Below are 24,584 nucleotides of genomic sequence, written 5' to 3'. Positions count from 1 at the left end.
TTCCACGACAGCAGACAGCTCTAAAAAGCCTCAGACTCGTGATTTCCAGGACTCCATTCAGCGTCGTACACGTTCTGGGGATAAAACTGATTTAATATTCAACTAAAAGTGATTGGTCACTACACTGCTGTTGACTGGTTAAACTGTGAATAGAGAGATGACAGCTTAATATATGATATATAATATATATATATATATATATATATATATATATAATATATGCGGCATGTATCATGACTGAAATTCAAAGTATTGTGTCTATAATCAACTAGCTTCAAGATGCATTTGATCCATAACAGGGTGTTAAATATATATATATCAAGTTTTCAATAATGTGAACTCCTCAAATTGGGATTTTGGCCAAAATGAACCCAGAACGCGAATTGCCAAACGTCTGACCAGTGAGACTTTAAACGGTTTGTCCTTCATGCAAATGAGGCAGTGTTTCCTCTGACAAAGGGAGAAATCACCCAGGAGCCCCATTGACTGGATGTTCTATGATCTACTCTTTACTTAATGAGGTGTCATGTAAAGTTTAGATAAAAGCTATGACCTTATTAAACTGTGAGTGAAAGAGTGAAGCAATAGCTGGGGAAAGATAAATGGCAAGTCATTGTGCCCGTAACATTCATGGGACAAGAGGCCCTCATTCCGAGATGTATTGCTGACATTTGTGGCTTTCTTCAAGCGGTGCTTCAGAATAAAACGTTGGCAATATAAAAAAAATGGAATATTGCATTGACTTCAAACTGATTTTATTTCGACCGTTTCAGAATCAAAATCTGTTAAATAAGAAATACACATTGAAATGAGGTGTGGAATAGAGAAACAAACAGATGAAATTCATCCGTTAAGTGCAACTGGGTTTCTTAGTATGAGCATCGCATACAGCAAATAATCCAAAAAATGTATGAGTGGACCTATGATTGCAAGTAGAATTCTGCTGTGAATGCAAAAGTTAGAAGATGATTTTTACAAAGAATCCTGCTGGTCTTTAAAACAAGCCAAACTTTCCAAATCTTGTTTCTTGTTATTCCTTTCCTTTAACTTGATTTCTGACAGCCAATCCAATTAGGCTGGATACGTGTGGGTGTAAAAAAAAAAAAAAAAAAAAGGCAACACGACAAACTCGGAAGATGGATAACAACCTTTGCTTCACCATTAAAGTCACAATTGCGTCATATCGAAGCTCAATCCACTGGTGTATTACCAGCAGCAGCAAAATGAACATGGCGCCAGTCGGGGTCGTAACTAATCACCCTCTGCAGTCTCATCGTTCTTGAAGATCTGCATGCTACATTGTTATTTTTCCACTGCCAGTGGTGGAGACCCCATTTGGTTTATCCACCACTGTTAATCAACTTTGTCATTAAAAACGAAGGTTTAAATGTGTTTTTTCTTCTTTTAGTAAATAAGGCAAGGTGACTCATCAGCCACCTGACCTTAAAGGCCGTCTCCAGGGACGTGATGTCTGGTCGAGTCGTCCGGCGCTGGGGAGGAGCCGACCTGTTGGTAGATGAAGGAGTAGAGGCTGACGTCAGGGCGCCGACTGGGGCAGCTCTTGCACACTGAGCTGTGGTACTTTCCCAGGAGATCATACACCTCCCCTGTGACGGAGACAAGAAGATTGTGTATGTGATCTGGCCTCGTGTCGCAGACCACGTTATTTGCAACACAAGACCTAATTAATCACATTAATGTTGAATTATTGTCCAGTCCAGGGAAATCGGAGTGCAAAAAAAGAAAGGCATAAACACAGCTGCCTATAAACAGGAAGCAGACCGGATGCTTGTTTTTCTTACCTACACAGACTTTTCTCTGCGTAAGGAAAGAGTGCATCTTGTGGACATCTGTCATGAGCTGGCTGTCACCAAAAGTGAAATATGCCACATCTCGGCCCGCCTCGGCAGCTGCCAGCATCTGGAGCAGGGCTGGAGGGAAAGAAGCCGGTGTTGAGACTCCTCCGTTGACAGTGGCAACAAATCTGCTTTATTACAGTAAAGATACGTTTTTTTTTACGTTGGATTGTTCTTCATGATTATAAAAAATATAAATAATATTTTTTTTAAAGTCACTTTGCCATCAAAGTGCGTCGCACCAGCCACTGTGGCATGTTCAGTAAAAGTAATCTGGGAATAGGGCTCACCCCCACTGAGAACTCTGGATTAGTTACAAAGGGAAGCCAGGTCCGGCCCCGGGAAGCTGTGAATATTTTAAGAGTCTGGAAATACGTCTGCTGACTAATGAACGTTGGGACAGTAGAAGTGCATTACTGAATCAACAATTTTCAGGAGAGGGCTGAACTGAATGTCTACACTTCAGCAGTTTCTCTCCCCTGCACGGTTTCAACTGCTTTTCCCCAAGAACGATCTGATAATTAAAAAATACGAGGCTATCCGAGGCCACAGACAGAAAGGTGCTGCAAACGGTTAGCATAAAATATCCTGAAGCTCCCTGCACAGTGACAGTGAGACGAAGCTGAGACAGAGCGCTGGAGCGGATTGATGGACTGCAGAAGACGATCAATTTCACTATTAATGAAACATATCAACGTTGTCATTTGATCAATGGGAGGAAGGCAACGAATCGGGCATAACTAAGTGAACACATTCCCGGAAGACAAATGGGGACGATTGGAGCCCCATTTGCCCAAATTATCTAGTAGCGGGAAGCGTGCTTACCTTTCAGACGTGCATCACCTCCAAAAACCCCACAGCCCCAGTTCCCCGTGGCCACGGCCGCAAGGTTTTGGCTTCGTTCTTCGGGTCGGGCAAAGCCACAGTAGGCCTGCAGGAAGACCAACAGCAACACGTTAGGAAAGGGAGATGGAAAACACGGAGCCCAAAACAATTTTTATATTATTGTAAAAAGTCCTGCAGCAGGAAACAAGATCATTCAGGGCTCAAATGAATGGCGTAAAAAAAAAACGCCATTCGCCTCATGGGGATTAACGCCCTTCCATCACATAAATGATAAATGAAACAAGTTCTCTTTGGATGACATTAGATCAAGACATCAGCCACACAGGGCCGTGCCGTTCAGGTAAGCTGGGAGTGACGTGTCATTTAGTACACAAAGGCGGTATCAGGCCTCAGGTCCTGGGATCCCCATGTTGCTCCACATCACTGTTGCAATGTTTTATAAGCACCAGGCCTACGAAAAAGGAGCAAAGTAATTCCATTTGGCTGCAGGCGAACGCTCGACACACCGCTCACGGCTTGAAAACGTAAAAGGCTGGCTGGCCCGGGTGAACATACTTTTTTTTAACGTTGTGTCACATCACACGTATTCCATCAATCCGATTGCCATTGGTGTGCATTTGGCGCGGGTTTAAGATATTAGCGACTGAACACTGTGGACTAACCCCATGCGCACAAACAAGGGCATTAGACATGACCAGATGTCATATGGCAAATTATTTCTAAAAGGCAGATGTCAAATGAAAGATCTGAAGGAGCTGTGGGCATTCATTTTCACACTGTGAATGAGGTGAATAGTGAAAATGAATTGGGGGACCCCCCCGTCTCCCTCTGATCAGTCATAAATTCCTCCTGTGGAAGGGCAGATATCACAGAGCTGAACACTATTCAATGGGGGATTGATCGATATGTTGGTGCATTATTCACACCCCTGTCAGAGCTGCCAAACTCCTAGATGCTTACTTGACAACATCAACATCTTGATTTTCTATTACAAACGGACATAACATATCAATCTGTATTTCACATAAAATACCCCTAAGTATAATCTGACTGTTTACTGGAAAAGGGTTTATACTCATTCAAGCGGTGAAAACCAAACATGAAATAGCAAATAAAGTTAAAACATTAATCCAAATCAATGACTGTGGAAGATCAAAGTTTACCAAAGAGCACTGGTAGATTAATAACACATTTATGGGCACAACCCAGCATTACTACTTAGTGACATATAGAATGAAGACACTTAATTAGATAGAAAACTGTGGAAAGAAAAGATTAAAAAGATAAAATACCTTGTTTAGTTCTCGGTTTAGTTTATCTGGATTAAACTGTTCAAGAAAGTTCTTGAACTGCAACGCATCGATGGCCACAATCTCAGTGCATCTTCTCTGCCAGCCATCTCTGAAAAACAAAGCAAATTAAACAAATGGTTTCAGAACATTGTCTTATAGCTCCATCTATCACAGAAATAGCACGTTCCATAAAAGAAAGTAAATAAAACAGGCAGAAAACATCCTTTGCAACATCAAAAGAGATGACATGATGATGAAGATGATATTTATCATTATGGAACTAGAAATAAGATCACAGAATCTGCTCCAATTCATCCTGAGGGAGACGTAAATGTCTGTAACATACTTGTATGGTGAATCTTTAGGAGCTAAAAGCCATCAGGAATCCTCTTCTGGGGACCATGAATGTTCGTACCAAATAGTTACAGTCTTGATGAAGTGATGGACTAACTGTACTGCCCCCTCATTAGCATAGCCAAACATGACTCGATGGGGTTAAACATTGCATGTTGTTCTTTCTAGGCGCAGTACGTACCTTGGAGTTGTGTCCCGGTGGCTGCCCCCCCACTGGTAGGTGTGAGAATAGCCAGTGTATTTACTGTACTGTTGGGTACCTGGTAATAGCAAACAGGGGCATTAGTCACACGTCACTGCAAAGCATTAACACGTCAGTTTGCATTTCAAACAATCAGACAAATAAACAGTGAAAAACAAGAGGTTTTCAGAGTGTGCAGTGATTCTGCCTCATGTGATCGGATGAAACGAGAGAAGCCGTCTCCCGACAAGAGGAAGGTCAAGTTATTACCCCCCGTGAAACAACGGGAGAAGCAGCGACCAAACCCCCCCCCCCCACCCCCCAAGCCCATCGGGGAGCACTCAGCACCGGTAAGAAAAGGGAACGGAGGGTAGTGAGGCAACAGCACAGTCAAACTGAGGCCACGAATTACCCTCCCATTCATTAGCGCTCATTAGCAGCAGGCCGTGGAGAGCACTCGCTGGGATGCTCCATGCTGCAAAGTGAATGAACCAAGTGATTAGTGGCGGGGCCCTGGTCAGCAGCTACACGAGGGGGGGGGAGGGAATCTCCAGAGTGGATTCCACTTGACATTTCTCTGATAATCAGCCTGCCTCGGACCTTTTTTTTCAAGCACAACCTTTAAAACAAAGCTGATGAGCACAAAGCAGAATGGGCGATATGTAACATCGTACTTAATATTTACCTTTTTCAGCCAAATCCTCAAAATACTGGCCAAAAACAACAAAATTGGTATCGCTTTGATTATTGGTATCACTTAAACTAACAAAAGAAAAAGGAAGGGAACTCAAAGTTGTGTAGCCGTCTGGTTGCTTATGGAGAGTGAACTGGCATGAACGGTATGTAAGAGCACAGTGAAATATCTTCACTCAGAAGGTAACAACCTCCTGCTGGTTTAAGCGGTTTAATACCAAAATAGTATATAAATGTGGGTAAATATTCTGCAGACAGCTATAAAGTGTGACAAATGCATTATGAGAGTCAATTGGCAAATGAATCGAGATCCCTGACCAGCTACAGAAACATATTTGTAACAACATGGTAAAAGTTGGTTTATAAAAAAAGTTACTTCAAGAATACCGTAAAATATTAAAGCACTGTTAGAAATTAGATATAGAAATGTAAAGCATGTTTAGTTCACTGTAAAATACCACAGACAGACAACAGCATACCTGGAAAAAATAACTATGAATACAGGAGACCTTTATTGGTCTCCTGTATTCATTTATTGGATCAACAATATTTGCTTTTGAAATGAACAACCTTTAGGAACAATATGAATTATGATTACAATATTTGTATGCACATTGTAGCCATTCAAGCATTATTTTCAGTGAGAAGCAGATCAATCTTGGCCGGGGAACGACGTGTCGGGTTATTAGAAATGATTTCTAGATAACAAATAGGTTACATAAAAATCTGCAGATATAGTTCCTTTCATGTGTAAATACAAGAGAACAAAGTGTCTCATATTTGTGGTGGATCAGAGACTATATAAAGGTCAGGAGCGCATCTCATTTCCCTGTTGAGGCTAAAGTGGGAAAACGAGAACGTTTTACTACTGGAAAACTGTCGAGGTCTGATTGTGAAGACATCCAAATAAAACGGTTTCACACCTAGAAAAAAATAAAACAGTTTTGTGCAATGAGAGAAGCATTACATTTCATTTAGCGTGATTTTGTTCCAGTCAGGAAGAAAAAACAAGCAGAAATCAACCACATTTTATGGTTCGTACTGGCACCAATGAGTCATATGACCCCCCCTTGATACCGTTTTGGCCGGCCTGATGGAAGCCACGTATCTAGCAATCATGGAGAATTCAATTAGGCTTGGGCACTTTTGCAAATTTCTGAGCTGAAGTAAGATCCATTAGCTTCCCTACTGTATGCCAAGAAACGTACTGCAGGGGGAAAACGAGTTACGTCCTCAGTGCGGCGGAGGGCGTGCACTGCTTTTAGAGCGGGGGGGAAGTGGGTGGGCAAGAGATACGGGCAGAGTTTAATAAAGATGATGGAATGGAAGAGTCCATTAGCGGAACAGGTCTTGGGCAGGTCCGCCAGCGGTAATTAATTCTGGGACCCGGTAATAACGTTAAGTGGCGCAAGTGGAGCCGAGGGACAGATGAAGAAGTCTGAAGGTGACTCGGCCGCAGCGAGTTTGATCGCTGAGCAGCAGGGCGGAGGCACCGTCTCTAAACCAACCCACTCGGCGATGCCATAGTGAGGCGGTTTATCTATTTATGGAAAAGTGTCTTAGCATAAAGAGCACAGCACCATATGCAGAAAATCTGAATGTTTGCACAGTCGTTGTAACATCCAACACAAATACTTTCTGTGTAATCTGAGCCCCCTGCCAAGAATATTTACGTAAATTATTACTAAAAAACTGGTAGTGTTTCAGACCGATGCAGTGTCGCAAGACATAACATAATTTAACACTCGTAAGAGGATGGGCTTAATTATATTCGAATACTTAAAATGGAAAAAAGGTGTAATTTGCTTTAACATACATCCATTTGATCTATTTTCATCAAAAAAAAAAGTATTTTGTAACCCTATTGTAAAATCCATACGTTACTGTTAAACTATATTTTTCTATGGTAGAAGTTCCTTCAGTCATTATATATTAATGTTTTATAACCAGTCAAATGTAATCAAACTGCTGCCACAGTCTAGACAAACAGAATTCAACGGATAAAAAAAAAAAATAAAAAAAAAAAGAAGAAGAAGAAGAAGAAGAAACTGTCAGCAGACATCAGCCACCTGCTGGGACTCTTGAGTCCAGCTCTTGTTACTGGGTCTACTGGCCTGTCCCGACCACTCACTGCTGAAGTGTAGTCAGTAAGAATTGCTCAACAGAAAGACACCAACAGAGCAATCAGGACAGACTGATGAGACTCGCCCTTATGTAGCCAATCAAAAAGGGAACATGTGACAAGGACGGATACAGAAAACAGGCCAATTGCCACCAACATCCTTTAGCCCCTTGCTGAGCCAGAGTGGGGAAGATTGAAGGAGTTTACTTCATGCTGTGTGTCTGTCAAATTATAGGAAAAGCAAAATGAACCCAGGGGGTATTATTGATCAGATCTAGATCACCGGAAATAAATTACCATTCAACGAAGGAATGGTAAGATTGACTCAGTGGACACATGTTCACAAAAGTCGTGAGAGAGTTTTGATCACTGACCTTTGATGATCAGACATTCATTGGGATCCAGGGCTTCGGTGAAGAGGCGAGAGATAATGAGCTCAGGGTTGATTAGAAAACGGATTTCCTCTTGGACGAGACCCGAGCCGGTGACTCCTCCTCCCACAAACTGATTGGCGAAATCCACCTGTCAATCAAGAGAAAAAGGAAAAAGCAAAACACTTTAATTCAAAAGTGTCCTGTGTTCAAATATTCTTCATACTGGGAAGAATATTAGTATACTAGTATATGAGGAAAACATTACATGAAAGGGTCTGAGCCCTTTTTCTTTGAGTTGTGACAGAATCCCTGACAAGCGGATTGGAAACGTGGCCCGGGGTGCGTGCATCACTCAGACATTTGTCCCCCGTGCCGAAGCGAGCGCTCCCTGGGAGCTGCACTTAGGTGTGCTGCTGCCAGAAGCAGATTTCAAAACAAGAGAGCAGCCACACAGTCCAAAGTAAACACGTCCCTCCAGTCACAAACATGTCGCTAAATTGACTGCTGACTGATGCCTGTGATGTATAACTCGCTGCTTGTGGTCTTTCAAGAGGGCCGATACACAGATTTACTTCACAATAAAATACGCATCTTATGGTCTGAGCTCAGTCTTTGTTTTAGTCTAGAAAGCAGGCGTGTGGAACGTTTAATCCTAATTTCAAAAACGGACGGCTGTTGCTCATCGGCCCCTCGGCAGTCCGGAGCGACCCATAAGGCTGCAGAGGGGTGAGCAGCATCCTCAGGGTAGATCTCCCCAAACTGCTCACTCAACTCTGGGACAGCGACCCATCCGCCAAAGTCCGCTTTGACAAGCTGTCAGCAACCCCCCCCCCCACCCCACCCTCCCACCCTGCAGAGCATCCATCAATCCGGGCCGCGGCGTGCCCCCGGAGCTGGTCATGTGTGCACATCAGCTGTCAGCTTGTGGCAACTGGAGGCAGACAAAAGGTGAAAGGCAGAGCGGGACACACTGACAGCGTGCAGGACGCACGGCCGACACAGAGAGCAGAGGAGGCTCAGAGGCCTCGACCCCCGACCCCAGCACGCGCTCCCTCCGACGCGTCACGGCCTCCCTCCAAGGGCCTTTTCAGCAGTAGTAGGCATTCTGGGTGGAAGACCGCGGAATGTTGTGGCTCGGTGATTGACTACATCCGAGGCAAAAGGGGGACGGGAACCGAGCACACGCCCGGTCAAGCGAAAGGAATGTGATTCCGCAAATTAAAGTCGCTCTGAATCACGCTGCGCATCCGCGAATGAGCACACTTCCCATCCTCTGCAGCTCACCTGAAGCATCCCATGACCATCGTCCTCAATGGTGCCTTCACAGGTAATGTGGAGCTTTGTGAGTTGAGTCTGTGAGCTGAAACACAAAAGATGAATTAGGTTTTCCGGTTGCCAACTGGAACTGAGACGATCCCAGTTTGCTTTGCAAACAGTTTACTGGATTTAGCAAACGGCCGGAACAGAGGCAAAATAATATATTCAAATATTTTACACTACACCTTGTCCAATTCAGAGGTTTATCCAAGCTTTTCCGTGTGAATGTTACAAGTCCGGTAGGCTCTGGAAGAAAAAAAAAACGAGATGGGAAGAATGAAATGTTGCACGCTATTCATCCTCGTTTTCAACATATTGCTGCACTATTTAAAAAATAAATCTGAACACCTACTTTGTTCGGTGAAACTTTTGAAATAGCACATTAGGGTTTTCAGTTTCTCAATCTTCATTTGAGAGGAACCTTCGAAAAGCCTGCAGGCAAGAAGAGATTATGAATGAAATCTGAAATTCTTTGTATTAAGCAGAGTCCGCTAAAGGTTAAATAACTAGAGCAAAGAAAAGGAAAAAAGGACTCTGTGCCGCCGAAGCACACGACCCCCACTTTGGCCATGTGAGTGCAGTCATGCCTTAACTTTTGATAGAAATTGGTTCATCTCTCACTCAGCTTCCCTTTCAGTCACTAGCTATTATACAGGAGTTCCGACGCTGTTACGACAACGCAGTTGCCCCAGGCTTGCCATCACAGAGTCACACTCATGCGCCACTTCACAGCACTCGCACAAAAAAAAAAAAAAAAAAAAAAAGATTGAAAAGGGAAGCTGCCTCTCCTTGGGGGTACATTAAGAAGTCCTGTGTCCCCTTTAAGCAACATAGTCCTCGGGAGGCAAAAGGTCAATCCACCCCAAAATTATATCTTACAAGCGCGCGCACACACACACACACACACACACACACACACACACACACAGACAGACAGAACGTAGTGAGGTGCAGTGGGCGGGTTTGAATGACCTTTGAGCACAAAGTCCAACAACTGTAAGTAAGAAACTGAATTGAAATTTTAAAATGAAGCTAATGACAAAAGGTTGATGTACTAAGAGCCCTTCAGGGAGTCGGAGAAATGCATTCAACAAAGTCTGCTGCTGCATTCATTTCTAGTTTTTTGTAGAAACAATTGCGTGGTCCTCAGGGGCAACGTCTTTGACATAAGCGAGCCACTAGGGAAAACAGGCTTTTAGGAGCAAGTTGCAATACGGTCTTTGGGGAAAGAGAATTTATACACAATTATATAACATGAATATACCATCCTTGGATATGAAAAGGTTATGATGTAACACAGGAGAAGAGGATACGTGACTACAGTATGTAGAATCGCTGGGGAGGGTTTTATCAGGAAAAGAAAATAATTGCTTAATAAAAACTAAATAGCATAATAGTCCACTTTATCTCAATGTAAGAAATGTTGGATAAAAGAAAATGTAACTTAATCCTGGCAAACAAATGGACATTAAAAAGTTTGCAACTGTCAAGTTTCTATCGAGAGTAAAAAAAACAATGACTAAATAAGTGAAAATGAGTGATTCTAGACTGCTGTTTTGCATACGGCTAAACTGATGACAGTGGTTCTCCTTTTAACAGAAAATCAAAACCTGTACGTGAATGAAATACTGATGCATTGAATTCTGCTACAGCCTTCTGCCAAACAGCCAATGGCCTTCTCCATTGTCAAACGCAGCCATCTGAGTCAAACTTGATCTAATTCCATCTCCATTTAGGTAATTACACTGTGATGCCAACAGAGACGGGGGACAAGACCGAGCAGTGAGCCGCCGACCGCTTTTACATTACACCATTCAGATGATCGCCACAGCGGGATCAAAATACGACCCTCCGGCCCTCCTTTTTGTCATATTTAAAGCTCCTGAAGGAAATTGCTTGGCTCTACAGAAAGGTAGTTATTGTTCTGGTAAAATCACCAGTAATGTATAGTTCTGTGTAAGTATTGCAGCCTAAAAGAAGCATCTGTTTCCAGATATTTTAAAATGGAAAATCTTTCAGATCGGTGTGTAAATCCTTGAGGGGGAGCATAGTCTCCGTTTGTCATAAGACAGTGTGTAATTAAATCTACGTGCTGTGATTTTAAACCCAGCCAGAAGATGAAATGATGAATAAATAAACATATACAGCAGTGCCTGTAACAGCATTATGTAACTTTAAATGGTCATGTATAAAACTACCACATCCATACTTTACCTGAAGAAGTTGATGTCTGGGTAGTTGCAGTATTCATTCCTTCTGGAGTTGCGGCGGGGGAAGGTGCAGAAGAAGGCGTTGGCGAGCAGACATGCCACCTGCTCCTGTGACATGGTGATGGAGTGGTTCATGCCTCCCTTAAGGAGGGGTACTGGCTAGAGGTGGAACAAAGGTAGCAATGAGGAAGGTCAAAATCATTTGTTTTGACAATTTGCCAAACACCAGATTGTAGTAGGTTGAACACATGTGGCAATTTTCCACGACTGCGGTTTGTGAATAAGCCATTATATTCACAATCAACATCCAGCTGTGCTCATAAGAGTAAAGGCTGTGTGTTGGCAAATAAACACTGCATTTGCATTAGCAATGCAGTCATGACAACTGGGAAATCGTCTTGCATTAAAACTATATCCAGACAGGAGAAAAACACTTTGTTTGGACTTTTTGTGTTGAAGTCACGTAAGAACACATTCAGTGTCTTCATCTCTCCACCTCAAACAGACCAGTTGTCCACAGAATCAATTGAATTTGTAGCCCACAGAATCCATTTTAGACTAGCGCTTTTAATTTTGCAAACAATTTGTTTTACAAGCTGCTAAATTACCAAAAAATGTTTTTAATGACACATGATTTTGCCTGCTCTTCATCAGCAATACCCGAATATCCAGATGACCAAATGGCCATCAAATCACCCTTTTACTTATTTCACAAGATATTTTTCGTGTCGTGACCTTTGCGGTGATTGGCTACGCCACAGACGTCGGTGTCTGTTGGTTAGTGATGGCGGTTACCTTGGTACAGAGCTCGGATGCTCTCAGTGCTAATTGCACCATATCTGGCAGCAGGGAGTCAAACAGATGTTCAGCAGCATCAGGCTCCAGGACCTTGGAGAGAGCAGGAGATCTGTTTATGTTTGTTCCTTTGCCACAAAACTCAGCTGTGACATTATTAGCAGAGTTGATCAGGACGGATAAAATCAACAGCTCGGAGCTAAATCAAAACGTCAACACATTATTTCTAGTTTTTACGAAGAAACAAATCAATGAAATCCATAAAAATATTCATTTAAAGGACTACTAAAAGCAACACTGTTCAAGCGAATGTAAAAACAGCTAGTGGGAAACGAAAAGCGGAAAAACTCATTATTACCTCATGTTGAGCATTTAGACACACATCCTGCTATAGCTGGACAGTTGGTCCCCAACAATATCACCGGAAGCCAATTTTAAAGTAACAAACCAATCAACAATGACTCCTCAACACTGCTTGAATGCAGTGATGGATAATATATCTTACCCATAAAGGCTGCAAAATGTCAAAATGATCAATCACAGAGCAATTTCATCGAGGTTGCACGACCATTCCAGCTGATTAAATAGCCTTCCTGGAAGAGATGCAAATGACCAGGCGTTTGGAATGGAAAGGACAGTTTGTACCGCGGACAAGAAGCCTCCACTTGTGATTTAGCTGAGGACATTTATATTATGGCGAAAGAAGCCTGGCTAAACACTGTCATAAGTAATGACCTGGTTGATATCATAAACCGCCTCCTGTGGGTGTAATAAAGCGCAGCAGTTGACAGGGCGAGGAGGAGGAGGAGGAGGATGTGGCTGAGCTAACATGAGCCCGGCTCTTTAAATCAGCAGCAAGACAGTGCATCAAATCAACTAAACCGACACTCTGCATGACTTGATACAGGTCCGTACATCACAGCGAACTGACAAAGTAATCAAGCAAGATGCAGGCGTGCCGGCACGTGAGAAACCAGAGCTGCCAAACAGATTTAACACAACTCCTGATGCCCCTGTTCCTATTCCCCAGGGGTCAGAGCAATAAAGCAATCTGCTTGAGTGCGTCTGCGGACGTGTGGCCGCGTAAAAACAAAACACTTGCGTGCTCATAGCCGTAAACACGGCACTGGTTTGCCAGGGAAAGGGAAATTGATAAAAAAAAAAAATTTTAAAAGCTGTCCGTCAAGAGCTTTCAGTTATTCATAAGACGCGCGTGCAGAGATGAATATTCAATGAGGGTGCTTGGCCCGTCACTCCGTGGCATCCACGTCTTCTTTCCTCTGACACTCAAAATAAGTCGGCTCCAGTGTCTCCAATTTGGCATCTCGCCAGCAAAGGGAACGACGTGAAAATTGGGAAACGTTACATTGCGCTCCTCGCTATTCCCATTTTGCCTCAGTGTCCATCGGAAATAAATCAAACCTCAATCAAATCCTTGGTTATTGGTTTTAAAAATGAAATATGTGAAACGACAGCAATATCTTCTGTAGAGCAGAATATGAGCCGCTTTCTATCTATGTATTAAAGATGTGTAGCCTAATTGCTGCTGTAGTTTCAGCATATTCAACTATTAAAACACAGATTTATGTCGGACGGGGCAGAAGCAATAAAACAGTCTTTGTGGAAATGAACAGTATGCGACAACTTTGCAATAAAAGGGGAATAATTGAAGCAAATGTGTGAGCTACAATGGCATACGTGCAGTATAGAGCATGTGGCTCTCAACAGCTCCATGAAGCCTCTGACATGAAACACAAATGAGTGACACTTTTCCCTTCACAATTCTACGGCGAAATAAGAAAGATTTACAGTGTTTCCTGAACCACCAACCGGCACTGATTCAGAATTACCATCTTCACTTCAAATCAACGGAACAGTGAGTGATCAAATAAGCAGGAGTGTGTGTGGCACCTCACTTCAAAATACAACTAGATTGTTATATTTTTGATGGTAGTGGAAACCTCATGTCTTTTCTCCCACCTGGACATGATTTATGGCGTGCTTATGGAACACAATTGCCTTTAACATTATAAGGCAGAGTAAAGCATTCTCTGGGATGTAATGTCAGCCATTTCCATATCTGACAAGTTACTAAACATGACCTTTTTACAAAAGATTCAATTATTTCTTCTGACTCCCACTTGGCCGCTGAGGGTGCTGCAACATTCTCCTGTGAGAACTCCATTACTGTACGAAATGATAGAAAACACATTTGACGTACTGGCATTCATAAAATAAAGAGTTACATGCACTTCTTTCCTGAAATGTGCAATATCATAAAAACATGTAGCTGATGTATTCCTACTATAAGAGGGGGGGGGGGGGGGGACACGGCCCATCTCTCCAAATGGAAAATTCCTTTCCCCTTCACAAGCCAGTAGGACGGCCCTCTGATCCTCTACACGACGCAGAGCGCATCGAGACAAAGGGTGATGGCCAAACGAGGCGGGAAGACACAGACACCTCTGAGTAACAACCAACCTTCGCCAGTGAATAAAAGGAGTTGGCCCGGTGCAGTAGGGAAGTTGTTTTGAACCAAAGCGTAACAATCTGAACCGTAGAACTCCAAGCAGCCAAATGGCCACACAAGGAGATGAATTGCATGGAATTGAATCACATTATATAAAGTCAAGTTGCTCTTTTTACGTAACGTGGAAAAAATGCCTTGTATTTACTTCTTTTTTTAATTTTTTTATAAGTATACCACCAACATTTGTTTACAACGCCTTCTGTGGGGCAATAAAGTATCCGGACAGATGATGATTAATTATTCTACAGCTTCCCCTCTAACATCTTCAACATGTGTCTTCCATCCTTCTCTACACGTTTGCACTACAGTTAATGAATTCTATCACTCATTCATAAAACAATCCGTTATCATAACAAACGTGTTTACGGTTTACCTTGGTGCAGTACAGACGTAATGCAGTGAAGTCCCATTTCTTGGCCTGCGAAGCACTATATTTTAATATCGCCTCCTGTAACAAACAAATATTAGAGAAAGTTGAAAAGTTTAATTGATATTTTCAGACAAACAAGTCGAAAACACAAAATGATGAGACTCTCCGTTTCTGGGCTTATGGCTCCATCTTATGGTTGGGCGTAGTAACAACAACGACGACGACGACAATGTCTTTACGACAACCTGTGACACTTGTTTCATTAATTGAAATACAGAAGACCTCGCCTATAAAAAGACAAAGATGTGAAACTTGCCTTCAACTCGGGTTGACTTAAAAATGTCTTGTTTAAAGTCTCCTTAATCAACTCCCACCGACTCTTATTCTGAAGTCCATGTGTTACCTGTGGAAGCAAGAAATAACATATTAGTGTTGGCTCACTGCAGAGGATTTTAGTTTGGATTTTCATATGCAAAGAATAACAACGCTGTGCTTATGCGATTTAATAAATAAGTAACATTTTTTTCATTCCTGAAGACCCAGATTTGAAACTGTGGACCCGTGGCATCATAACTTGAAGACAAGTTAAAAGGTCCAGTGATATTTCAATACATATAAAATGGAGTATTCCAGTGCTATAATACTTATTGGCAGGAGTAATAGACAGCCTTGAACCAGCAATATAATGTTATAGTTCTGTTTACATGATCCATATTAAACCACTCATGTAGAATCAGTGCAATTAGAAGCAGCCTAGCACATATTTGAATGTGTAATTCATATTTATTTTTTACATTTTGGCAATTGTTCTTAGTGAGTTTCAACACTTGGGCCGTTACCTCATCCAGTACAGGAAATAGGTTCGAACTGGAACAAGGCATCTTGACATGGACATCATCCCAAGTATCCTTAAACTGAGCAGGATACGGAACAGGAACTCTTCCTCTCCTAAGAAGGTCTGTCTGTCAATGGGATTGAATGAAAATAAATGGCATTAGTGTGTGTATATATATATATATATATATATATATATATATATATATATATGGTCATGTTGATTTGTATGAGATATCCTCCTAATGTACAAATTATTACTTAAATAAGCTGACTACCAAACCTGCAAAGATGATATTGGGTTGACCAATTAAACTAATGTACGTTTCCCGTAATGCAACCACTTGAAATGCTGTGAATACTAGTATAACAGAACAAAGTCTCAAACCCGTATCATCACAGTGTGCTCGCCAGGAACGTCCCTCAGCGGAGGAAGCACGCTGCCACATTCAGGCATTCTCTTCAGTTCTTTGATTGGCGTCCCCAGCCACTTGACCTCCAGCTCGTCAGCAGCAAACGTAGTTTCCCCGTCTGTATCTTGTTCTTCTGGAGACTCATCTGGCCCGCCCCTGCTCACAGGTACATCTGGTGATGTCGTCCCTGAAAAGAAGTCTGTTATTTTTGTCTTGTGTTTGGCAGAGCCCTCTGAGCGGGTATCTGCTTCTTTTTTTCCCCATCCACCATAACTGTGAGACTGTGTCTGCATTCGTCCACGTCCTCCTTCAGAATCCTCGGAAGCTGGTGATACAGGTTCGTCTTCAGCCAGATATTCTGGTGACGCCGGTTGGTCCTTTTCCTCTGCATCGGACAGGAGGACATTTTCAGCATTCCCACCATCCAGAAGAGGAGCTGAAGTGCCTTGAAAGCTACAGTCTCCGGCCATCTCTACATCCTCTGGCGTTTTGCACCCTTCCGGTGTACTTGGGTTTGGTGGGGGCTTAACCAGCCAGTGGTGAAGAGTATTTTTGAACTTCTGTTGGGGACTGGGGCCGATTCTCCGCCGATCACCTTTTGTCTTCACACCGCGCAAACTGTCTGCTCCAGTCTTTGGTCGAATGTCCATCTTGGTGCCGTTTTGCCTCCTTTCTTGATCTAGTGTGTCATCATCCTTGCTCCGAATACACGAGGACGGCCCTGAAGAATACAACAATATCGTTTTACAAAGACAGCAGCAAATTTAACATATTTATATTTAATATAATATGTTCTATGCATCACAAACAAATCACCTCGGAGAGAAGATGAAGGAGACGTTTGGGCGCTGATTTCCACCCTGAGTCTCTTTGCTGAAGGTTCAAAGTCTACCAGCGCAGTCATTCTGCAAAAAGGACAAAGTAAGACACAGAAGACATCGGAGATGTGCGTCTCCCGGCAGTTCAACCACAAAACGACACTGCCTGTGTATACTCACAACACAACTTGAGCAGACACCACGATTGAGGCGTTATTTGATTTTGTCCAGACTTGTTTCGTAGGCAGTCCTTTCTTCAATAGGTGAGAAAACCGTAAAAAATAGTATGCAGCCATGCATGACACAAACTGTTGTTTCTTGGATTCTTAACGGTGCTGGAAAATGGTGTTTCGCATTTCTATACTATTCAGACGTTTCCTTTCGGTCGTAGTGAGTCGTTGTCCGACGGTAGGTTGACTAAACGAAATCACAGCGTGTGTTAGCTGACGGTCACCTGCTAACCAACACTTTAAAATAGCTTAAACGTACGCTGTTAGTTTTGTGTCCGTGTGTAAACACACAATAGTACTTGTGACGGCTTCTGAACACCGAAACACTTCCGCGGTTGAGTGACGTAATCACCACTGAAACAACGCGATAACTCGATGGCAGTTCTCGTCGACGTTTAGAAGAGCAACCATCGAAATAGATGTAACACTAGATGTTGAGAAATTCTAATCCAGCTAACCGTCGAAAAAAAGCAATATATTATATTATTGGAGTTACTGAGAAATATCAACCGCTCTGGACAGTTAACATTAACGAATAATTGTTTCAGACTCAGCTAATACGTAACGCAACAGGGCAGCCAAGTGAAATAGATAAAGTTTGATTGGTTGCACGTTAACTATTTTGCAAATGATTAACAGTAGTGTCACTCCACTTTTTTTTCCACTCACTTTTTTGTTCCGCTCACCTGTCGTTATAGCCACGCCCTCGATGACGCACCTGGCCAGCAGTAAGGAAGCAACGGCATGAACGATGCAGTCATTAATAATCAAAATACACACGGGCTAATAGAGAAAGCATCTTAAAACTTTAACCAGGACCATGGTCGGAAAACACACCGTATTTGCTTTTGTTTTGCTATCTTGCTTTTCGTGGATTGACAGCAAAGGTAATGTTGTTTCGTCTTTCGATGGAGCCAAAAAACAACGTGTTTTTCGTGTTTTTTTGTACACACTACTCGTTTGTACGATTTTGGCCGCTCTTCTGTGTGGGGGTTAAACTTGCTTTCTGTCTAAAATAAACTGGATCTGTATGCTTGATTATTTGTTTTTTACTTTTAAAAGAAGTGCAGGTTTAGGAATGTATTGTCTTCCTTTTGCCTCCTAAATATTTACAGTTTCTCCGTATTCACCTTCCTTGCAGACATTTTCAATGGGTTGACATTAAAAGCCTCCAAGTACTCCATTGTAAATCCTCAGGTGGTTGACAGATTGAAAAGGAACATCAACAGACCGACACAGTCGGAAGAAGTAGGACACAACCTATACATTATATTTCACGAATTTTAAAATGACAACTTTGAGAACGCTTTCTTGTTTTTATCCATTTTAGAAATATGGAAAGGAGACTATATCCTATTCAGTTAACATAAACAACAGAAAACACCTCCTTCATCTAAAAAAGAACAGGTATGCACAAAGTCCTAACTTAATGTTACTGAGATTATTTCATAATGCTTCAGAAGAAATCGCATGTAATACCAGGTATTTGTTCTCTTCTCCTCAGAGACTTTTTGCACCCAAACCTTGTTCAGTACTCAAGTGATGCCATTGGTAACCACAATACGTCATATCCGAAACCGCATGTAAGTTGACATTTACTAATTCTGTTATATTACGCTTTCAGTTTCAACCGTTGAACCCTTTTTTATTTATTTTTTTCTCATCCAAGGTACATTGCTATTACCATGGACAGGTGGAGGGACATGAAGACTCAGTGGTGGCACTCAGCACATGCTCTGGCCTCAGGTTTGAACATCTCTCTCGCTGTTTCTACAGCTCCTCTGATTCAATATCAACTTTGTAGAATTTAGTGGAACATTTTTTACCACAGATATTTGCTTTATTTTATTATGAGGAATTGTTTTTCATTTAGTGGTTCACAGATTTGTTCAAAGGCATTTATTTAACGATGCATCTGCTATGCGCTGCTTATTTTTAGGGGCGTTATCTTCCTTGGAAATGAGACGTATGGACTTGAGCCTGTGCCACAGTCCACCAACAACGAGCACCTTCTGTACCTAATGAAGGACATCGAGTCCGGGCCCGCAACCTGTGGGGTCGTCAATGAGGCGGCATCGACGCAAAGCCACGAACCCTTTGAGCCTGGCACGTCTCTCACTTCGCTGCTTCGGGTCAGGATGCTCAACACGTGCACCCGAAGTGAACACATGGTTTGCCGTGTGTCTTGGTTTTGAAGAGTGACATGACGGCTTTTTCTTTTTCTGTTGATTAAACAGCGGAAGCGCAATTTACCAGACACCAGATATGTGGAGTTGGTGCTGGTGGCCGATAATCTCAGGGTGAGCGTGAACATCTGTTAACGAACCTCAGTGGTAGATGAGTGCGATTGACTTGGCTGCCACAGGTTTTTTTTTTTTATATTCGCACTTAACTCACATGACTTATCAGTCTGAATCCGTATTTTCAGTATCAATTTAAGAAACAAAACGAGACCGCTGTAAGAGAAGAACTTGTGCAGATTGCCAATCTACTGGATGGGGTGAGATTTTCAAGTTGTTGTGAAAGAAATTATACTCACTTGTAATCATTTAAATGTTGTTTGCGTCTTGTGCTATGCGCTATAATCTTGTGTTTCTTCTAGTATTACAAGCAGCTGAATATCCGTGTGGTGCTGGTCGGCATCCAAATCTTTAAAGGCAGTAACCCCTTCAATGTGGACGGCTCCGCCGGACAGGTGTTGGGCGACTTTGTCCGGTGGAGGCGGGATGTTTTGCTGCCAAGGATCAGACATGACGATGCTCAACTCATTGTGTAAGGAGTGTGTTCTTTCGTCATACTCGGAATTCAGGGATGTAGATTCAAGCTTGTTACTCATCTCTCTGTAAACTTTGTTCCCAGTGGTCAGCCTAATGCATACAATGGCAACATATTAGGTATGGCCTTCGTGGGAACGGTCTGCCACGTAGGGACCGCCGGAGGAATCAACGTGGTTAGTTCAACTCCCTGTAATTACTAAACACCATCTGTCACATCATGCTTTGGTAGCATGAGCTTTTGTTAGGAAGCCGATACCATCTTCATTATTCATGGGGCGTTCTAAAAGTGCAAATTCATTCTCACACCCTCCGAGTAACAAGTAAAACAGGTTAGACTTCAATTCTTTAACTTGTGATGGTCAGTGTGAGTCAATGATTGAACATTTGTTGCCATTTTCCCTTCCAACATGGCACATTTTCTTATTTATTTCCAACGTTTTTCACATTTTTGAAAGATTCATTCATGCCAGTACATTAGAAACGTAAAATCAATCACACGAAATGCTCTTTTTCACTGTGAATATTTATATACGTATTGATTGACTTACACTTGTACTTCAGGGTTGTATATTTAGATATATTGACAATGATGATTGTTGGTACTGAATGTGTGTTTTTCCCAGTTCAGTGCGAACAACCTGCTTTTGGCCTCCGTTGTGGTGGCCCATGAGATGGGCCATAATCTTGGCATGATGCATGACCGTGACGGATGCAGCTGCAATGGGACCAGTAGATGCATCATGGGTGCAGCTGTTGGGTAAAGAAAACCTGCAGTTGCATATACACTCAATTTATGAATTCAATGTGATCTTTTTCATGTTTTCACTTTTTCAATCAGGTAGGAATAGAGAAATAAAAAATTACGAAAAATAATCACAGCTCAAAGGTCCAGGATTTTTCTGGCCTGTCCAATTGAACATATCCATTCATTTTTATTCTGCCGTCTTGTAGGGGTGTCTCCACTTTCAGCAGCTGCAGTGGACAAGACTTTGAGAATCTGATTGTACGTGGAGGAGGCACTTGTCTGAAAAACCAGCCCTCCCCGTCAGATGTGGTTGGTGTAGCTGAATGTGGCAATGGCCGACTGGAGGAAGGAGAGCAGTGTGACTGTGGCAAACCCGGGGTAGAGTACTGCTTCCCAGATAAACAAACACACATGCACACAGGATGTTTTTTATTTAGTAGGATTATTGTATCGGAGAAGGATTTGTTTGATACCTCATTCCACATTACTGGTGTTCCGTTACTCGATGTTTGGAGATTTTTTTTTTTACCCACAGAAAGTTATACCACGCAGAAAATATGTTGTGGAAAATATATTTTCTTTTAATATATATTCAGTACATTCTTTGCTATTTTTTTTATTTTATTACTGTGGTGTGTATATGATTCATCTGCTTCTATTTGCTACAGGAGTGTAACAATAAATGCTGTGATGCTGCCACCTGCAAATTGACATCTGGTTCGGCCTGCGCTCAGGGAGGCTGCTGCTCCAACTGTCAGGTGAGCATTATGTTGATTCCAGAGTTATGTAGTTCATGACTCATTGAATGAAAGCAATGTTTTGCGCGAACGCTTTTTATTTTAGATCAAAGTTGCTGGAACGCCATGCAGAGGGTCTGCCAACACGTGTGATCTTCCTGAATACTGTAACGGCACGGCTGGGTTTTGTCCCAACGACTTCTACGTCATGGACGGCCTGCCCTGTCAAGACAGTCAAGCTGCTGCATACTGCTATGAGGGTCGATGCCAGACGTATGGTTTCCAGTGCAAACAACTCTTTGCACCAGGTACATTTAATAATGTGTGAAAAGAGACCGTTGCAGCTAATTAAACCTCAAACTGTGAGATGTGTTTACTTCTGTTCATTATTTCGGTCTCTAATGTATACCCGTTGTGCCAGACATGACTTTTTTTTTTATTTTTTTTTATACTTATATCTGTTTGTGTAAAACGCTTATTACCCAACCCAAAGTGTAACAAGAGGCCGTGGTCACCTGGAAAGATATTAAAACACGTCTCCTGCTATTAGTGTTATTTGTTGGTTATTTTTTCTCTTTTCTTTTTATTTGTAGGTCCAGCAACAAAGGCCGCGGATATTTGTTTTCAGAATGCAAATATGAGGGGAAACACGTTTGGGAACTGTGGAATTGGTACCAACGGCGTTCCTATCAGATGTACTTTAGCGTAAGTACTGTAGTTTTTCATTACTGAATCATATGAACTAAAATGTTCTATTTCTCAAAAATGTAACTCATTAACAACTGTGCTCCCTTGAATCTGCACTGCAGAAATTCCATGTGTGGGAAGTTACAGTGTACAAACGTGGACGTCAACAACCCCCCTCCAGGTGCCCAAATCAGTGTCGAAGTACTTGGGAAGGAAAAGTGTATAAATGTAGACTTCAACCTCGGCACAGATGTGCTGGATCCGGGTTACGTGAACTCTGGCAGCCCTTGTGAAAATGGAAAGGTAGGCAGACAAACCATTTCAGAAGTGTACATGCCTAAGCGAAGGAATGGAATGCGGACCTACTTTAATGACGTCTTCCAGGACAATACTCTCATTGTGAAAGTAAAGTAAGTTATGATTCCTTATGACAGCGTCATCTTAAAAACCTTCTCCCTCAGACCTGCATAGACTTCAAATGTGTGAACGCCTCTGCGCTGCTGCCCAAGCTGAACTGTGATGCCAGGGCAACGTGTAACAGCAAAGGGGTTAGTCTGCATTGTATTTGCTTTTGTTGAACTTTTACTTAGTTACCAGCCAAAATTTACCAGTGTATCTTTGCTGTTGTAATGTTTTCTTCAGGTATGTAATGACAGAGGGAACTGCCATTGTGAAAACGGGTGGGCCCCACCTAATTGTGACCGGGCGGGACGCGGTGGCAGCATAGACAGTGGCCCTGCTCAGATCGGTGGGTTTGAATTGATGTTTTTACTTTTCAAAATAAAATGCACTCTCTACTACGTACAGTCCACTTACATGGCACACTTTTAAACCTCAATATGGATATTATATAAAAATGTTGTGGTTAATGTGCATCAATAGATCGGTCATCAGTCCTCTATTCTGCTTCATATTAGAATCAGAACCATTCGTGGCCAAGTATGTTGCACATAGAAGGAAGTTTTATTGTCAGGATAATAGACAAACATGTACAAAAGACAAGAATAAAGTGTCCAGTGTATTATATATTAAATGTAGAGCAAGATGGGGGAAACCGAGTTAGCGGCGGTCAAGGGCTTTTTTTTTTAGCCCAAATGCTGACGGTAAGATGCTGTTTTTGTGGCGAGAGGTGACTTTTTGTCTTCTATTTATATGACGAAGGATGTGTGGTTAATAGTTACGTCTGTTGTTGACACACCCAGATACAAACCGGTTTTAGTCTTTGATAATTGGATGCACAATATTGAGCTTAATGGCTACTAATGCAAGTAAATATAAGTTGTACTGTAATGTTTGCGATTCAAACATGATCTTTTCTACCACAGACCACTCCCTCAGGGACGGATTGTTGATCTTCTTCCTGTTGGTGGTTCCTGTTCTTATCGTTCTCATTCTGCTGCTGCTGTACTTCTTCAGGAGAGAAACCCTTGACCCATGCCTCAAAGGACGACACCTTAAGTAAACATCAGCTCAAGTTAAAAATATACCTCAAGATACTTTATGGGCTGTAGTGTTTTATATTTATATGGGAAAAAAAGTACTCCTTCTAAAATGGTTTTGAATTTCACAGGTCGCGTAATGTTCCGAATGGAAATGCGAATGGGCAGCCAAACGGCATTGTTCAGACAAGGGCCACAACTCAGCCTCCATTGCAGGCTCCTTCTAATGCGGTAAATATGTTTACTCTTCTTAGGGATTATCACTGCAGTGTTTTTTTATTTTCGCAGTAGGAGGATCTGTCTTTCATTACCTGAAACTTGTCAGACAAGAGAAAAAGGGAAATCAATCAAAACGTTACTTGTTTTTCTTCCAATTCAAGCCTGGATATCCACCAGCTACCGTAACTCCAATTCCTGGGTACGAACTTTTTTTTTTATTTCAGTAAATCCATATTGTCCTCCAACGCACAAGGAAATATAAGCTTGCAATGCACAAGCTGATCACATGTAACTTAATTTCCCACTCATCCTGTCAGTTTCAGGTACGGAGATCTGGATTATTGGAACGCGGATGAAAATGTGGCCCCTGCACAAGCACCAGTTCCAAGGCAGGGCCCCGGAGTACCCAGACCAATCCCTCCCAGGAGGATACCTACTTGATTATCTTGTTCTTTAGCATATTTTTTAATATATTGTGAAGATGGTTATTAAAGATTAACACTGTATGAAGAGAAGTTTTAAACGCTCTGAAAACAAAACCCCTACTCTGAGTTTAAGGTCTGAGTGTTGGTGGGTGAGGCTTATAGACAAGTAAAGACTTTAATATGTGTTTTATCTGTTTACCTATTTGAACTTCATGCACATGAAGTATCTCTTTATCCCTTTTTTGTATTTTATGGTACGTAGACTTTAAAGATTTTGATATCATGCCTTTAAACCGAATAAATAACACAATTTATTTCAA

General features: G+C 42.0%; 2 protein-coding genes across 2 annotated transcripts; one reads left to right on the top strand and one right to left on the bottom strand.

Moving 5' to 3' along the window:
- Positions 1-738: 738 nt before the first annotated feature.
- LOC120819194 (poly(ADP-ribose) glycohydrolase) lies at positions 739-17,589 on the bottom strand. Its single transcript, XM_040176370.2, has 17 exons — positions 17,186-17,589; positions 17,004-17,092; positions 16,163-16,908; positions 15,780-15,902; positions 15,257-15,343; positions 14,944-15,018; positions 12,041-12,133; positions 11,250-11,404; positions 9,388-9,467; positions 9,221-9,281; positions 9,003-9,078; positions 7,719-7,866; positions 4,530-4,608; positions 3,995-4,103; positions 2,682-2,787; positions 1,803-1,931; positions 739-1,607 (listed from the first exon to the last, which is right to left on the bottom strand). Exons 1-17 carry the CDS (start codon positions 17,299-17,301, stop codon positions 1,444-1,446), a joined length of 2,436 nt encoding a protein of 811 aa, XP_040032304.2. The 5' UTR covers positions 17,302-17,589; the 3' UTR covers positions 739-1,443.
- adam9b (ADAM metallopeptidase domain 9b) lies at positions 17,589-24,584 on the top strand. Its single transcript, XM_040176369.2, has 22 exons — positions 17,589-18,122; positions 18,377-18,483; positions 18,566-18,642; positions 18,740-18,818; positions 18,905-18,981; positions 19,175-19,367; positions 19,473-19,535; positions 19,664-19,735; positions 19,838-20,007; positions 20,095-20,185; positions 20,636-20,769; positions 20,964-21,135; positions 21,426-21,515; positions 21,601-21,802; positions 22,088-22,199; positions 22,304-22,484; positions 22,643-22,729; positions 22,824-22,929; positions 23,507-23,639; positions 23,752-23,851; positions 24,001-24,038; positions 24,157-24,584. The coding sequence occupies exons 1-22, from the start codon at positions 18,056-18,058 to the stop codon at positions 24,278-24,280; spliced, it is 2,475 nt and encodes an 824-aa protein (XP_040032303.2). The 5' UTR covers positions 17,589-18,055; the 3' UTR covers positions 24,281-24,584.

The sequence above is a fragment of the Gasterosteus aculeatus genome, chromosome 5 (genome assembly GCF_964276395.1).
Source record: "Gasterosteus aculeatus chromosome 5, fGasAcu3.hap1.1, whole genome shotgun sequence".
Classification (NCBI taxonomy): Eukaryota; Metazoa; Chordata; class Actinopteri; order Perciformes; family Gasterosteidae; genus Gasterosteus; species Gasterosteus aculeatus.
Note: the sequence above shows the minus strand (reverse complement) of the source record. Positions and strands in the feature narration are given on the sequence as shown.